Source organism: Aptenodytes forsteri, unplaced genomic scaffold (genome assembly GCF_000699145.1).
Source record: "Aptenodytes forsteri isolate BGI_AS27 unplaced genomic scaffold, ASM69914v1 Scaffold270, whole genome shotgun sequence".
Taxonomy (NCBI): domain Eukaryota; kingdom Metazoa; phylum Chordata; class Aves; order Sphenisciformes; family Spheniscidae; genus Aptenodytes; species Aptenodytes forsteri.
The window spans coordinates 3544206-3562582 of NW_008794631.1; the positions used below are offsets into that span (position 1 = coordinate 3544206).

General features: G+C 37.7%; 1 protein-coding gene across 1 annotated transcript in view; it reads right to left on the minus strand.

Moving 5' to 3' along the window:
- Positions 1-451: 451 nt before the first annotated feature.
- The window catches only part of VPS41 (VPS41, HOPS complex subunit), a 116558-nt gene continuing 98632 nt past the window's right edge, over positions 452-18377 (minus strand). The window contains exons 23-29 of the mRNA XM_009273491.2: positions 16084-16138; positions 14851-14991; positions 13208-13344; positions 5312-5411; positions 4453-4497; positions 2915-2994; positions 452-805 (exon numbers count right to left, since the gene is read on the minus strand). Coding sequence (XP_009271766.1) covers positions 725-805; positions 2915-2994; positions 4453-4497; positions 5312-5411; positions 13208-13344; positions 14851-14991; positions 16084-16138 — 639 coding nt within the window. The 3' untranslated portion in view covers positions 452-724. The remainder of the gene's footprint in view (positions 806-2914; positions 2995-4452; positions 4498-5311; positions 5412-13207; positions 13345-14850; positions 14992-16083; positions 16139-18377) is intronic.

The following is an 18377-nucleotide window of genomic DNA, read 5'->3' on the forward strand; positions in this document are numbered from 1 at the left end:
AATCATACGCTTATTTTGTAAGTGTAAAGACCTACTCCTAACATTTAAAAATAAAGTTTCTGGATGAGTTTAACATGAGAAAAGCCCACCTTAAACTACTGCATTGTGAAGATCAATTGAGAAAATAACCAGTTTATAACAAGCTATGAATGTGCAACCATACAACCAAGGTAAATTGCCAATGTGTGGAATTAACAGTTAACGAGCTTGTTAATGTAATGTATGAGTCAGCAAACAGCCAGCTTCAAGTCCTGAAGCAGTTCCACTGAAAGCAGTCAGACTCCTATGGGTCTCAAGTTAAACAGTTCACTAATAGACTAAATCAGGACTAAAGTATTTCGGTGAGCTGAATTCACAGCAATTCATCTTTCGTTACAATATCTAACCGTGAGCCTGATATGGCTCCAAACTGTAAAAGCAAGCACAAATCTCCAAACTGTTTTTTTTCCCTTCCCATTTTATTTCTCTTTTCTGTTCCAGAGTGAAGTAACAAGCTGAGCAAAGGAAGAGTGACATATGAATTGCATAACAAAGACTTACTAGGGAAAGATTTTCACATTTTCTCTTTCCCGAAAGTGTTCAGTAAGCTGCATAACTTATAGAAACCAGTTTTAAATCACAATCAGAATTATATACAGAAATGATGACTAACAGAAACTACAGTGGCTCTGCATGGTCCTAACAGAGGTGGTGTCACAGACTGGCATGGAGAACTAGGGGACTGCTATTTCTTCATCTCCAGGATTGCACTTCCTGGCCCTCGGTGTTTGGCACTGCATATGTTGCAGAACTGGACAGGAGATACCTAGAAATTAAAAACAAAACAAGAATCTTTTAGAGATGAAGCCACGTTAGCATGTGGGAAGATGAATGAAAAACACTACTATTCACAGTCAGGCTGTTCCCTACATAGGACTGTTATGGTTTAACCCGGCAGGCAGCTAAACACCACACAGCCGTTAGCCCATTCCCCCCCAGTGAGATGGGGGAGAGAATCAGAAAAAAAATGTAAAACTCGTGGGTTGAGATAAAGACAATTTAATAGGACAGAAAAGGAAGGGAAAATAATAATAGTGATGATAAAAGAATATAAAAAACAAGGGATGCACAATGCAAGTGCTCACCACCTGCTGACCGATGCCCAGCCAGTCCCCGAGCAGCGGATGTGCCCCCCCCGACCAACTCCCCCATTTGGGTCAGCTGTCCTGGTTGTGTCCCCTCCCAGCTTCTTCTGCACCTCCAGCCTCCTTGCTGGCAGGGCAGTATGAGAAGCTAAAAAGCCCCTGACTTAGTGTAAGCACTGCTCAGCAACAACTAAAACATCAGTGTGTTATCAACATTATTCTCATCCTAAATCCAAAACACAGCACTGTACCAGCTACTAGCAAGAAAATTAACTCTATCCCAGCCAAAACCAGGACAGACACATTCACGGCTAGGTGCAGGAAGGCAATATAGTGGAACACAATAAAGCAGGCTATTCTGGAGTCTAGAGTCAGAGAGCAATACATCGCACCGCTCACTCCAAGTGTATTACCACCACCCTCCCTCCAGGAGAGTAAGGTCAAATTTCCTCCAAACAAAAAAGAAAAACACAGAGTAAAAAATGTCACTGATTATCTTCATAGATAAAGAAGAGAGCAAGTCACTTGGTCTGCTCCACTGACCACCAGATATCTTAGTTACAGCTCTGTCTTTGGATATTGCTCCACAGATTTCCAACAGCTGAGAATACATCCTGAATACTGTCCCATCTGATATCAAATATGTGTTTATTGTTACTCCTGTGTTTAGCTCTGTGCGACGCTTTATGCATGCATTACTTTCCTTTCAGTATGTCACCAGTAACCAAATATCAGTAACACAACTGATTACCTAAGGCCAAGAAATACTATAGCAGTGAAGAATTTGGCTCAGGTATATGCAGATACCTGTGTATTCATATGTACTATAGAATATATATCATGTAATATCCATGTCACATTTAAAAATCCCATCTGACAAGTTACCCAGTCCCACCACTGTCCCAGCAAATTGAGAATGCTAGATAAATTTTAGGTTATTTCTCAAATAATAAAATTTGTGGTAAATATTGTTTGAATAAATATTTACTAGTTGTTGGGATTTCCTTTGCAATTGATCTAATTCATTAAGATTTTCATAACATATTTAAGTATACATGCTGTACCATATGGCTACAAGCACTTTGCTTGGTTACTTGCAGATTAAGTGATTCACCAAAGTTATTTTTTCACTAGATGTTCATTTTCAGAGCCAGATACAAAATCAGAAAAGCTTAAATTCCATTTTATTTGTGATTTTGTTACCATTCTCATGCTTTCATTCCTAAATTCAAAACTGGTTGTATCTAGAAGTTACTTTTTTGGTTTGTTTTCATTGGAGGAAAAAAAAATTCCCTGATGAAGAAAAACATATTCTGAGCAAAAATATGATTACAAAGATATTTAAATATTCACTCTGAAATGAGTGGGTTTTTTTCTTCCAGTTCAGAATCATTTAATATGGTTCACTTGAGAAAATATCTTTATTCTTGTCTTTAATTAAACATACTTAAAGTGAGAGCTGCAACAGAAAAGAATTAATAATAAAAAAAAATCAAAGAGATCGTATTCCCTGTATATCTCAAAGCTGCACTGCACATTCAGATTGCAGAAAGTGATAAAATACTTCTCAAACAGCAGCAATTTCTTTCTAAATTGGATGCACTTTAGTTGCAGTTGCCCTAAACACCCTTTCCTAGTCACATACTACTACGGGGTATCATCACAAATAGTTACTGTAATCATATTATAATTCCTGATAGACCCATGCCCTTCTCCACAGTTAACAAAAGGAAAGAATTTGTCCTTTTATCTTTGGCAAAGGTGTCAGAGAGATTAAGCTAGTTCCTTACTGTGTTGGATACCAGGAGGCACTCTTTGTGAAACATATGTCTGCAGTGGAACACTACCACGTTGAAGGACTTGGATGCATCTGGGAAAGAGAAAAAGTAAATTCATTACAACAGGGCAATGAAATAAATGATTCAGTGGCTACAGCAGTATATGCCTGCATTCTATTATACACACAGAAACATCAAGTAACATCTATCAAATTAATTTCCAAATTATTCTGGCCCATTCATAAAAACCATGCAGAGTGATGGTTTCAGGTAATGTGTCCCGGTGATGGAATTACAAGACAATTTTATTCTGTGGCTTAAATGCTGTATACCTTTTCACCAGAAATTTTTCATGTCAATATGTGCTACATGCTAAATTTGGGGAGGGAGAAGAGTAAACTACCACCAGGTAATTCAGCCATTTTGAAGAAAAGTTAGCAAAAAACTTCTTGTGCTAGTGCGGGGAGAACCAGAACATTAAGCAGTTCTAGCGCCTACACTGCATGCCATGATCTTGAAATTTGGCAAGAAGCTGCCTAAGTGCACGATGTGCCTTTCAATTCCCACATGAATATTTAGCCCAATTAGAAGCCTACATACAACATCCACATATTCAAAGAATAACCATCTCATTCATCAGCATCATCCACATTCGATTCCTTGGCTCCCATTCCCTCGACACACATACCTCAAGGCACTAGCACATTCAGCTCTGCCAGGTTTCTATCACCATGTGACTGCTCTGGCCTGTACGCTGGTGCATGTGATCATAGTATAGTTGTTTTTATCTATTTATTTAAGTGAAAAATGGTAGAAACCAGATTAAAAATCTGTAAGTGATTCTACTGGGCTACGCACACTCGGCAAACAAAGAAAATAGGATCATTCATATACTTGGTCTTATGTATTCTTGTTTGAAGATGCCACAACAGATATTCTCCTGGTAAAACTATTTCTTAAGATGCCCAACAACTATATTGATATTTCTGAACTACAGTTGCCTTGCAGAACGTACCTCTTCAAAATAATATCCTGAATTTCTAGTTTCAAGACTAACTTCAGAAGATGTTTTAAAACTACAGTCCGTTATAAGTTGTTTCAAAGATGACAGCAGTGACTGAAGCCAAGAGTTTTCCACCATTCAGACAAAAAGTATATTCCGTAAGACTTTATAATCTACAAGTTCAGTCTAAATCGTTCAACAGATTTGGACAAGATTTGGTGGCAACAGCTTAGTTTTGTGGTTCTAATAATTGAGAATACGTATGTTGATGGAATTAAAAGTTGCCTTCCATGTAACTCAAAACAGAAAATAAGAGTCAAAGATGAGTAAGAAAGAAAATCTGGGTTTACTGCAACAAAAAAGTTCAAATTAGACTCCACTCCCACGACAGAATTCATAAGCCAGCTTTGCACAGGAGACTGAAATTTATACAGTGATTACCAAGGGAGACTACTACACATTTCTATGAATAAAAGCAAACAGTAGTTCCTCTAAAAACAACAAAAAAAAATAGACAACCTCTTTCTCTTCTAGAAAAGCATCCTACCTGAAGGAAGTATTGGAGACAGGCATGATTCGCAGATATTCTCCTCTGGAAAAACAAAACAAAACAAACTTGTAACAGCTTTGTTAACAAACGTCAACATTTACTTTTTTATAAAGCAGGCATGAACATACTGCTCTTACAGAAAAGGAGCTTGGTCTTAAAGTATTTACTTAAGATGCCTGACAGCGTCTATTAAAAATTGAAGAGCAATACTGAAGCAGCATTTCTATTAACAGCATGAGAAATGTTTAGATCTTCCGATTCTCATGATAGCAGAACTGCAGGAGTGAGGCTGTCTAGGATCAGCACTGTAGAGGCACAAGGCAAACTGAAAAATAGGAGCATAGGATGGGTGCCTGATTTCTCTGCAGCATTTTGTAGCAAAAGCTCTGATCCCCTGTCCTTCTGCCAGCTTTTGCCTCTTGGTATTAACACGTGGCTGGTGTGAATTACAGCGCTGCTCACATGCATCATTAGCACCTTGCAAAATATTTTCAACTATTTCTGAAAACTATCTTGTAGCCTTTGCTTTTGTTGCAGATTATTATTATCTGACTATCCGTGTTGGCACTGAACAGCATTTTTCACCTTTAAAGACAAACTGCAGGACACAATACATTACTGGCTACGCAGAGACTGATCAAGAGAAAAAGCTGCATGCTGGGTCTTGTAGTTTTTGAGATACAAGTAGTTCCTTTGCAAAGGGGAAAGCAGCTACTATCCTACTACACGCTACAAATAAGGTACAATATTCAGGCTTTTGGGCAGCTTCCAGAGTGGACCGTCATGTGGCTTGGGTCTATAAACCAAGTAAAAGACTTCAAAACGTTGAAAGTCACCACATTTCCTCTGTACCCACCGTCTACTAGAACACCCTTCATCTGAGTTCGATGCATTTTCTTCAATAAAGAAAGAGAATCAGCAACAAGTATCTTCTTGCAACCTTCCCGCAGCAAGATCTGTTGTGCAAAGAACACAAAATACAGCGGTTGTTGAATAGATGGGCATATCAGCTATCTTGGCAAGTCCCCACTGGGTTTCTGCTGCCACAGAGAGCACAAGGAATGTTTAAGACTTTTCAAGCTATTGTGAAGGAGGGAAAGGAAGAACCTCCTGTTACCACCACCTCTACCTAAATAAAAAACCCACATTATAAAAAAACCCAAAACACCAAAATTAAAAAAAAATAAAATCCGTTACAAATATACTACTGTCATAAATTATTATCATCTTCCTATGAGCTTGTCTTAACAAAATACAATGGAGAGGGATTTTTACAGTGCCTCTCACAATTGGTTTCCAAACCATTTCAAAACTTCTTTAACCTGTATCTTTCCTGTCTTCTTTAGGAAAGGCATTTGATAATCATAAAAACCTTCATAAACACAGCAAGTCAAAATCTATTTTGTTCAAACACGTTTCCTGCTGAGGTGTCATTTAGTAAGCATTATTAAATGGCCATTCAACTAACCAAAGGTCCAGAGTTCGTTCCTCCTTAGCAAATGCCTCAGCCCCCTTTCTACTTATTTAATATTTTTCACTAGATTGACATGTCATTGCCTGATGACGTTGTGAAACACAACAAGGAATCAAGGGCGTCAAAATTATACAGAGCCTTATTTCACAATACTTAATGAAGCAAGTATGAAAATATGACAAGCTCAAATAAGTCTTGTGGAATTTTTCTTCCTCCTCTCGAGTTGATGTTTGGAACCTTGTTTTCCAAGACAACAATTCCTCTGAAAAGTGCTTTCAAAAGACTCTCACAGTCAATTTCAAGCTGAACAACCCTATCAAAAAAGTGGTATAAAAAGGCAACGTCCATTCATTTCTCCTGATTATTTGCATTACAGGAGACATTGAGCGTTCTAAAATAGTCCAAGACACAGCTAATGCAAATACCTAAAAAGAAGTATAATAATAGATTTTACAGCCAGGTGAACACTGTCCAAAGCCCTATCTTCTCACATACACATTGTGAAGTAATAAGGACGCACTGCCAAGAATGATACGCAGTTAAGACTGCAAATCTGCAATACATTAAAAAAATTAAAATGGGGTAAGACTTGAAGCATTTCAAACTGAACATGTCAGTGGGTAAATAACATTCTCCAGTATTAGACACATTGAGCTATAAAACTTTTCAGAGCACCAGAAACTGAATGCAGCTCTACAAAACACTTAGAAAATTAATCATTTTTATCTGTGATAATCTCAGGAACTGTGTATGCCTTTCCCCTTCCAACTTTATCCAAGGGCAACAGAGAATGGTAAATTCTGTTTTAAATACAGAAAAGTGTCACTAGGTTTGAAAAAAATACTAGAAACTTTTTGCAAGGACAACTGAATGAGACTATATTTCAGAATGAGTGTTTGCCTGATCCAAAACATTCTCAATCAGCAAATTATATCCCAAAGATAGGTAAATAACTTAGAGCTATATACTGGAGTCTTTGCTAGCTGCACTCAGCATAAGCAGATGAAAAATCCCTTGCTTAAGTAAAAGGAGCAAAGCAAGCACGTTAAATGAGAGGGGTGGAACAGAGATACAATGGGAAGAAGGGAGCACGATTACTATTTTCTACTTAAAATACAGTGTGCCAATAGGAAAACTTCATGTAAAAGAAGAAAAATAACAGGGGAAACAGTAGACATCATTAGGTCACTGGAAAACCTCAATAGTGTTTGATGCCTTAAAAACAGAAGCAACAGAAATATCTTATGACGTATCTTGTAAGACACATGCACAATCTTTCCCCCACTATTTAAACTCCACTAAGATTTTTCTATACCATATTGAATGACTGTTTGTCAGACCTTATTTGCTAGAAATGGAACACAGTAGGTAGCTCTTGTTATATAAAAGGAGAAGTCACAATGAAGAATGTCAAATGTCAAATCTCAAGGTAACAAATCTCAACACTTTGGTAGAAACAGATTTGAAGAGCTCAAAGATGAGATGGATAATTTAAGAGTTATAGAAAGAGAAGCAGGAGAGGGAATTTGGAGGTGAGACAGAGCGAGAAAGAAAGTTTGGATTAACTTCTTTACATTTAAAGGAGGGATAAGTATATAACTGTGCACCCTAAGATTAGGTTAAACTAGTTAAAACTGACATCAGGCATAAATCTGTAATGAAACCACCTTCCGAGGAGAAGAAATGGGATTCAGGGAGGATGAAACTGAACTTTTTTCACCCTTTAAAAGCACAAGCAGGACAGCACAGTACACCTACTGAAAGCAGTTTTAGGCAGATATAATGCTTTCTACTAAATTAATGAAAACTGCTGAAACCAAAACTTTTATTGCAAAGAAGAATCCCAGTTCATTTTCTGACTGTATTAGGGAAGATGTTGCTGCATAATTAAAACAGAAGCCATAAAAACGTCTACTTAATTAAAAAAGTCCTGATTTACAAATGCCTAACGTTATCTTTACAGGAAAACACTGCAGTATGCAGTTAATTTGAAGGGTATACTCAAAGCACTGGGAATAAATTCAGGCCTGGATTCAGCTTAGCACTCAAACAAGTCCAAGTTTCTCAAGGCCAATTAACCAAATGCTTCCAAACTGTGTCACAACCACAATTAAAAGCACATTATTTTTAGTCTTTACAATGGAAAGGCAGACGTCCCTCTGTGCAAGCTGCCACCTGCCCCCTAGTGCCTCCAAGGTGTCTGAACAGCAGCTTATTCATGTTCAGGAGCAAAACCCAACCATTTTTCCAGATGCTGTTTCAAGCAGCATTCTTCAGGTTATCATTGGGGTCTATTAGTTTATAACCTCTGTTGTGAATGCATGGACATGAATGCTATGAATGGATGAACCTCTGTTATCCATCAGAGTTACTGCAGGTTCAATCGAAGTTTAAACTAGTAAGGCAACATTTGAGTAAAATGGCTAATCCACGAAACCTAGATGTAGTGCATCTAAAGAAGTTGCTTTTATATTTTAAAACTAGGAAGAACAAATCTTAGGATACCAACATCTTTTGAAGTCTTCTTCTAACAACTGTCATACAAAGGGTGAGAAATTAGGCATTTCTTTCCGAAGTGAGGGGGGGTATTTAGATCTTTTCCAACAACACAAACATTTCCAAAATTTCACTCAGGTATAGACCAAAGCTGAAAAGACACCTACTTTATACATTTGGAAAATGTAACAGGCTTATAACGAACTCACAAGTGCGCAAATAGGGGAATTTTTCTATCAGCCTTCTCTGAGAGATTTAAGTGCGATACAGTGCTTCAGAAACCTGGAGCATGATTACATGACTTATTTTAAGAAAGGCTCCTGCATTCCTCATTCATAAGTTAATACCACTGTGTAATCAGATACCAGAGACTTAAACACATGTGAATCATTTCATATTTTCAATATAATTTCCAGGGAACTGAATATAAAAGGCAAATACATAGTTCAAGGGTACATCAGGGAAAGAAGGTCTTTGTTAAGATCAAACTGTTGCATGACTGATCGAGTTTCAAACCAAGGAAGTTGTATAAAAACAACAGCAGCAGCACTGGTTTCACTGAAAAAAAAGTAATAGTTTGAATTTCTATTTTGCATAGCAATACTAGTAAATGCTGATTTTGCTACTATTTTCAAATAAGAGCACTACTGCCCTAATTGTGTTGGCTAAGGGAGGTTTTAAAAATAATTGCACCGGTAAATTCCTAATGGGAACAGAGGTTCTGTGTGAGTCTCAGAGAAGCAATGTCTATGTGTGGAAACTGAATTAAAGTTACACTGACAACAACTTTTCAGTTGTATGGAGATAAAGCTGAGTTTTGATTCTGTGTCTTTGAAAACACTTTTAAATGCAAGCAGTAAAGATGAAAACTATTAAACTTTTGTCAGGTTATCAATATGACTTGACTTAATTTGGTTAGTTTGCCATAGATTTGAATGGTATTTAGTTATGTTGAAAAGGTTGATGGAATAATGGTGATTTATCTACCATTAAATAAAAAATGTGCTAGGAATGTGTCATTTCTAATAAATAAGCAGGTTTCTCCTTAAGACAACACATCTTCAGGAGTTTATAAATTCAAAGGAAGTAGTCTGTGGTTTATTTTATCTATAAATCTATGGCACCAAAGAACTAGATTTCAGGAGTTAGATATAAAATATAATAAAGAAGTTTTAGACTACACTTGATATAAATAGTCCTGTTAAAATTCAGACAACTATAACTTTGTCTTTGTTGCCTGTGTCTTCATAACTTCGTTGTCTATGAATTTTACTGTGTATAAACACTACAATCGGTATTATTTCAGCAGTAAATAAACTTTCATCATTACAATAAATCAGTGTCCCTCAATTATGTACTACGGTTTTAATACATTAACTCAGATGATGACAAAGAGAAAACATTATAATAAATGATCCTCTGGAGGGAAAAAACAAACAAAAATAATCACTTAGAGTTTTAATCCCCCAATTCAGAACCACTTAAACGAGTACTTAAGTATTTTCCTAAACAAAAAAAGATTTAAGTGTGTGCGCAGCCTGAAGTTCATGGAAGAATTGCATTTCCTGAAGTTGGAAAATAAAAATGGGTATTCTTGAAGAATAATAACGCAGCTTAATAGATCCCTACTTGTAAAGCAGAGCTACAATACCGGAGCAAAAGTAAATTAGAAGTACTTAATTGAAGTTGTAGACTGAGAACAAAGTCTCATGTGATCTACATTTTATTTTACCCAATAGAATACCTAATCCTGTCTTAGTGCCATGCTTGGTTGGTTGGTAGCAAACAGGTATTAACTCCTTTTCAAAGGTATAAGTTAACCACAACACTTTAGAGCTGAGCTGAGCTTAGAGTAGCACGTAGAACAGTTGCAGTGGTTCATCTAATGGGTGGTAATTTGTTAAAGTGAAGCAATCAGTCTGAAATATGCCAACATTAATAAAAACTTAAATTATTCAGGGAAGATCCCAGATTAAAAAAAAAATTACAACAAATTTTGTTACAGTAGTAGACTTCCTTGTTGGATTCTCTAATGCACACTATAAGCCACATATGGCATGCTTTGGCAGCTACTCAATTTGATTCACTTGGTTTTGCTGGGATGTAAAGAATTGTTTTCAAAAAGACAAAGTCTGTCAAAGGCACTGCTTTTAGCTCCTACCCATATTTCAAATCACATCTAATGTAAAGATTACTGCTAAGGAAATTTAGGAGCGTAATAGGAAATTTGCATCTGCATACTTACATAAGCATAAAACAATCTTATCAGGGCTTGCAAAAGGAGGCCACAATTAAATAATATAATGGCACAGCTGTAACACCTTTTGGGAAGCCAACGTTATGAAAAGATCAGCACAGTTTCTGTTTTAGGCAGTGACTTGCAAGCCAAGCAACAGGTTCTAACTTCACCTGCACACCTCCTTTGTGGATCTTGGCACAAGATTTTTTTGTTTGCCTTTGAAAACGGGAACAATAAAACTTCAGTGCATACAGAGCTGGAGATCCAAAGAGATGAAATTACAGGAAGCTCTAGCCAATGAAGTTTGGATTTCTGTAGGAGTTCAAAATGTCTGGTACATTAGGTGATACAAATCAGGAAGTTTTTACCAAAACCCAAAGAGTTGTGCCAGGCCAGAATAGAGGACGTGGACTTCTCACCATGAACCTACACAACATGATGTGAAGGTGTAACCAGGCATCATACAAACACAGAAAAGCTAGCTTTAAAACAGCTAACGAGGCAGCAGTAATGGTGAAGCTAGGGCAGAATTGTCCTCAGCAATGAGAGGCCGCTTAGACATTTACTTGAAGTCCCAGCCACCTCCTGAAGCACACGCTGAATGCAGAAACAGTCCTGCCATAAAGAATTGAGCTTGCCAATCTAAGGCTACTCAGGTGAGTGTGCAAGAGCTGTGATCACATCTCTAAATTTCAGTGTAGACACACTATCTGTTCGTAAATGGTGCACTTTACATTGCCTGTAACACTTCAGAAACAGCCTTATTTTAAGCTATAGCCTACATATCTCTAAATAAAAGCAGTCCCTCTTTTTTTTTTTTTTTTACTATATTGTTTTGCTATCATACAAGCAAGCCACGTGCAAATTACATTAAGCTTCCCTAATTTCTATTATTCCTATGAGATCTAAATTTTAGCCCTAGAGCTATCCAAATCTACTTCAAAATGAATGAATTTGAAATCCATGAAGCATTTCAATGCTAACAGCAAATAATATTAGATATTACTCTGAAGGTTAAATACATCCTTTTAATCCCAAAGTAATTTGGAAGACAAAATAATTCTTCTCTCCCCAAAACGTGACCAATGTCATCAGCTTTGTCTGAAGCCACTCAATATACTTTGCGTATGTGTAAAGCTGCAGCTATGCACACAGCACTTTCTCAGTCTGTCCGCAGACACACCAAAAATTACATTTTGATTTCAACAGAATGCAGGAACAGGAGGATCAGCAGTGCAAGCAGCAGGGTACTGACAGCAGCAAGATTAACGTGCAACTGTTTAAATGCAGCATGCTATTTAGCTAGTATCATTTTGGAAGGATATTAGTATCTCATGAAGTCAATTAAAAACTGGAAGTAACGTTACAACACGCATTATACGCAAACATGTATCTGTTTATCTGGGGTAGCTCCTTGCACATAACGAGTGCCAGGAGAACAAGACACAAAACGCTTCTTTGAAATACTGAAAATCATAATCTAAAGCCCATATGATAATAAAATAATGGAAAAGCCTTGGAAAGGCTTAAACCCTGCCTTTTTAAAAGGCCTTCTGACATCACTGAAGGCTCTAGCAGATACAGGCTTTATCTGGCCTGGTAGGGGACCAACCGTGACCTTACTGAAAACTGTCAAGCCCATCTATTTGCTAGAGATGTCCAAAGACTAATAGCAGATGGGAAACAAATGTTTATGAGGTTCAGAAAGTTGGAGTTTCAGCTGCTTACTGGGCTATGTTTTTTTGGACTCCACATAGTCACACTGGAGGCATTCAAACTGCTCTATACCCTTACGTCTCTCAGTAGAAAGGTACAGAGCAGCATCACAGAGAACTCAAGTTTGGGCCTCCTTTGGTAGCAGGGAGATTTAAAGTATGCAATGCAACTCCCTCTGTTGTTATTTTCAGGAACATTGAAGGGCATGCTTCTTGTAAGTTCTTACAAACACACATCAGAAAGCAGTCATGTAGGGAACTGCACATATCTGTATAATTGCGCTGGGATAAGAACTCCCATAATCCAATGTGCAGTCCTTTTTTTTTTTTTAAAATGCATAGACATCAACACATTCTGCACAACAGACATGAATTTGATTTTAAAAGTTCATCTTTCTTTAGTTAGTATGACACTTAACATACAGCTCTAATACCTGGTGAATGTTTCAGTAAATGCATGTTGTGTTCTGCCTCCTCATACATGAAACAGAAGGAAAAGTACTACTCATGAGACTTTCCAATATTGGACAGTCGGGCAGCATAAATAGTCTGAATCACCGAAGGTCCTTCCAGTTCTACTTACCCACCAGGCTTATGACAGCATGGGAGAGATTTAGAAGTGCTAGAAGCCGTCAAGAGAGGAGACTATTCGTCTTGACAAATTTCCACCCTTTTTGTCATAGTTTTGTACCAACCCACAGTGTCAATGACAGATACCTGAACAAAATGAACAAACCTTCATGATAGCCATTTCCCGTGCTGTTCAGTAGCAAAGCGGTTTTGCTGTCTCTCTGAAAATGAGTATTGCAGGAAGAATGCAACATTTACCTGCAAGTTGTAGTCCTGAAGAATTTTCACTAGTGAGTCTCTCAAATTAGGAATCTCCATGCCTTCCTTAATGCGGTGGATCAAAAGAATGGGATCCACATGGGTTCCAATATTGTTCAACAAACCAGTAATAAAAGCTGTGAAAACCAAGAGGCAAAGAAATTAAGAAAAAAATCCAGCAAAATACCTGATTAAAAGATGCTTTCTTGACAAGCTACAGGCTTTGGCTGATTCTATGACAGTTCTCTACTAAGAGATAACACTAAGCCTCTTTTATATAGCCTTCATATGTTTCTTGCAGCTGTATTTACTCGAATACAGGCCTTTGGGTAAGAGAGGAAGATACAGTTTGGCAATTCACAGAACTTCTAGGGTATGCAGAAAAGGGGTAACAGAGTATCCAGCACAAAGCCACAAGTAAATAATGCATTTCAATTCAATAAAAAGGGCTCTCAAGGAAACAGAGCCAGAAAATTAACTACATTATGTGACTATTCCATTCCCAGTTCCAGGGTTTAAAAACAAATTTTCAAGCACTTAACCTAACTTGAACATGTTTCTAAACATTGGTGAGAGTGACACAAAAGAAGTCTTTTGTTTTTTGAATTGCGCCTGGCTAAATGAAACACTAGAAGGCTGTGTTTTTAATTCAACCCCCAAAACTGAGGAATATCACTGGAGTTGCCCTGCATATGGGCAGATGGAACTGAGAGAATTCTATATGCTTTGAATCCCTTTTGCTCTAAAGATGTCACTGACTGTAGCATCACTTTTAGTAATGAACTGCATTTAAGTATGGGTAACTTGAGAATGCCATTCTTCTAAAGGAGTAACAGATTTTGGTTGCTTCTTCCTGTCAGAATTAGCGGCCAAGAGATGAAAAGATATGTATTTTGACACTAATTCTACAAGACATTCAATCCTTTGGAAAAGAGATCCCAAGAGAGACTTTAAAGCCTTGATTTAAAGCCCCAGAAGAGGTTGCAAAGCTAATGGAGTAGATAGTTAAAATAATTCTCTATGTTCTCAGTCATATGAACTCTGAACCTGCCTCCTGAACAAAACTGACATTGCTTATGAGATTCTGACAGTTTCTGATTCCTTCAAACTTTAAACTTGACTAGCTATTCATATAATGGATGAAAGGCAAAATGCCCTCATTATTACAGATCTTACCTTTGTACCACAGAAACAAAACAAATTAGTTATTCTACTGAGGGGCAGAAAAGCGTAGGTTCTTCATTTTCAGAATTTCAAAGGGAAGCAGCTGCAATAAACACACTACACAACATCCTCATCAAGCCTGCAGACTGTGTTTGGAGGCTGTCTAAAAATAAAGCCTCATTCTGCCAAATTAAAAGCACCATTCTCCCCTTAATTTGTCATTAAGGACATAACTATGCAGAGCTTGGTCTAATGTTAAATCCCTAAGTACTCATTCTGTAGCACGCCCACATGCTGCCTTACTGGAAGTTTTTCTGCACAGTAGGACAGCTATGTTGTGCTCCACAAACCAGAACACCTCCCTGGCCATCCATAAACACTTTCTCTAACATGCACGTGGATAATTCAATCCTTTAATTACAATAGCATTCCACAAAAAAAATACACATGCAAGGCTTCTGAGAAACTATCCCACTCACGTGGTTTGTCGATAGAATATAAAATGAGGTCTTCCCAAAGTTCTCCATCATCTTGTTCCTTGGCAAATTCAATAGCTTTATCTACATCTTGCAATTCTTCCATTATCATCTTCAAGGCACTGCGGCTATTACCCATTCTGCCTAACAGGAAAAAATAAGTAAGGAGATTATAAATCCTAAATGCTTATCAATGCTCAGTGCTTTAAGAAGCTCTTTCAATATGAATTTTATAAGGGTGAAGCTGCCTCAGACTAATTCAAACAAGAGCACATCTAATCTAATCTGATGTAGGAATGCAAATCCCAGAGCAATCAGTATAACCTGAACAAGTGCTTGGAGCACTTTGCTGGACTGGGACCTGGAGGCTTTCCTAAGGATGTGTTGGGTCATATTAGGGGTTCTGAACTGCAGCAACATCCAATGTAAGGGGGAGTTTGTGTATGTGTATGCATGTAAACTATGACATTAAATATCCCCTTTAAGAGCCCGCATGGACACTTTTAATTTGCAGTAAGTATAGCGCAGTTTACACCCATGGAAAATTAAAGGAAGAGGAAGAAATAATAGAAATGCTGAACTATTCTTTAAGTAAACCTATAAGTAAATCCTACTCTGCTCTCAAATGGTCCACAGAACATTTTTCTTACTAAAACAAAGATTGATTAAAAAACACTCTCCATTTTGTTCATGACTAATACATAAACATGCACAAAAATCAGTCTTACAATGCTGCCCATTCAGAGGTAAATTCCTTGGCCTGCTGGGGGGAGTTAATGTACAATTAATTTTATTAAAAAAAAAAAGGCAACAAAAGCAAATCTTCCACCTCAGCAAGAGATAATACTAAGCTTCTGAGATGTATTCAGAATAAAACATTTGTTTTATTTCTCCCCTCTCTTCAAACTGACAGTATTACTCTTCTCTTGGATATTGTCTCAAAAACACCCCTCCGCCCCAACCTGTTCCACATAGCCCCACAACACCTCCAAAACCCCAGAAAAATACCAAATCAGAAACGCAGTAACACCATACATGGAGTTAAGACATCATATGAATACCCCAGTGCTTTGTTTTATTTTCTAAATCATGTTATTTGGTCCTACTGACTGTATACCAACTTTGTCTCTGGGAAGGCATGTTAAGTGATATTAGACAATACATCATATTTTTCGCAGCATAAACTTTGACAAGATTAAAAGCATGTTGTAATTTATCACACTGAGTGTTACTTACTCAGAAGATAGACTGTCTCTTCCACAAAGTTCCTCTGTTGGCAGATCTCAAGAGCCTTGAATTTAAGGGAAGGGAGGAGGTAAAGAGAATACAGGGAACCATGTAACATGATATTTTATTGATCACAAATGCTGCAAGAGGCTTAAAGATACTTTTCCATGAAGTTGCATTACTCATTTTGACAGGAATACAGCTCCCTTAATATGCACTGTCAGGTCCTCTGGCATTAATTAAGAGGAGAAACTCCGTGGCATTTTTTTTATTTTTCTACAAGATTAAATAAATCTGGGGACAGGACAGGTATTTCAATTTGGATTATGCCAATCTCTACCTTTAAATCTACTGGCAACTTCTTTCTTCTGCTTCCAAAAGTTGGTTAATCCAAAAGCATTAAGGTTATCTGCTGTCAAGACTTGCTTCCTGTGGGTGGACTTATGAAGTCTCTAGTGATGGAGGTCTACTTGACATTCATTCATAATACAAGCCTGTAGATCTCCTCAGGGTAACCAGAATGGTTTTGGGAGGTAGACAGTGCCCTCCAAATTTTGTGACCAGTGACCTCCAAGAAGACAATACAAAAATAATCCAACCCAAGTATGAAAGAATAAGGAGGAAGCATTTCTTGTAAATTTGGTTTGAAGACCTGAGGGCTAAATACCATGAGCAGTTACTGAATCGGTGTATAGTTGACAAACACTGAGCACAATTACCAAAATTACCAAACTGATTACCAACAAGTTTTAGTAACAGAAGACTGGCAGGGCTGGCATGCCATAAACGATGCCATGTCTGTTTCCAATTTGGAAGCAGAAAGCAAGCTCAAGATTCATGGCACTCCTGTGAAGACAACTGTTCACCAATAAAGACTTTCATACTTGGAAATCAAAACTATAAATGCCTAAGATACAGCTACAGCTGAAGATGTAGGTAGGAATTAACTTTTCCTTCCATTCTCAAATTATTTCAGATGGGTTACTATGAAGATTAGAGATATGGACAATGAATGTCCATATAAAAAAACCCCAGATACTTCAGGTATGAATAATAATAAGTTATAAACACAGCTGACAGCCTTTTTTCTCTCCACTTAGAAGTTAAACTACAAAGTATCTGATATTCAGTATTTCTGGATGCTGCACATTTATTGACTGTCAAGCTCCCTCTAGAGGAAAACAGGGAACATTCATACTTCTCTCAGTTCATTTTATAAAATGTTTGCTAAACTGCACTTGAATAAAAGTGGCTTACTTTTAAAGAACAAGAATAATGTCTTCCTGCTGAGTTTATGATTTCTTTAAAGCACTAATAAGCATGAATTTGTTCAAATATCATGTTTTTTTGCAATTTATACAGTGCACTGGAATCTGCTTAACAGGAACTGAAAATACTGGAAACTGGGACATTCTTGGTCCCCTTTTTATTTCCTTAGAACAAAGATTTGTATGTGGCAAAAAGTGTTACTATACGATATGTATGGTAAGAAGTATAATTACAGAATTAGCAGTGACAGTAAATTCAACTAAGTTTTATACAGTGTTGGTATCTTTCCTCTCTTCCTTAGCTTCTTACTGAAACATATTAACATTTTAACATAAGGTTAGAATGACACTTTCTCTAACATCCTTTTCTCTCACTTTGGTGATTATTGCACCACACCTTCCAAAGGTTCACGGGTCTCTGATGTATACTTGCTCACAGCCCATGACTTCAGCAAAGCAGTGCCAGCAATCCATACCTCTCCAGTTTAGAGAGAAGGACGTTGTGGGGGACCGTGTCAAAGGCCTCACAGAGGTCCAGACAGACGACATCTGTAGCCCTTCCCGTGTCCCCTGATGTCGTCACTCCATCATAGAAGGCCACTAGGTTAGTCAGGCAGGACTTGCCCTTGGTGAAGCCATGTTGGCTGTCTGGAATCACCTTCCTGTCCTCCATGTGCCTTAGCATAGCTTCCAGGAGGATTTGTTCCATGATCTTCCCAGGCACAGAGGTGAGACTGACTGGCCTGTAGTTCCCCGGGTCTTCCTTTTTTCCCTTTTTAAAAATGGGGTTATGATTCTACGATTTACACACAGCACTTTTCTGCACCATTGTCCTGGTTTTGGTTGGGATCGAGTTAATTTTCTTCCTAGTAGTTGGTCCAGTGCTGTGTTTTGGATTTAGGATGAGAATAATGTTGATAACACACCGATGTTTTAGTTGTTGCTAAGTAGTGCTTACACTAGTCAAGGACTTTTCAGCTTCTCATGCCCGGCCAGCGAGAAGTTGGGAGGGGGCACAGCCAGGACAGCTGACCC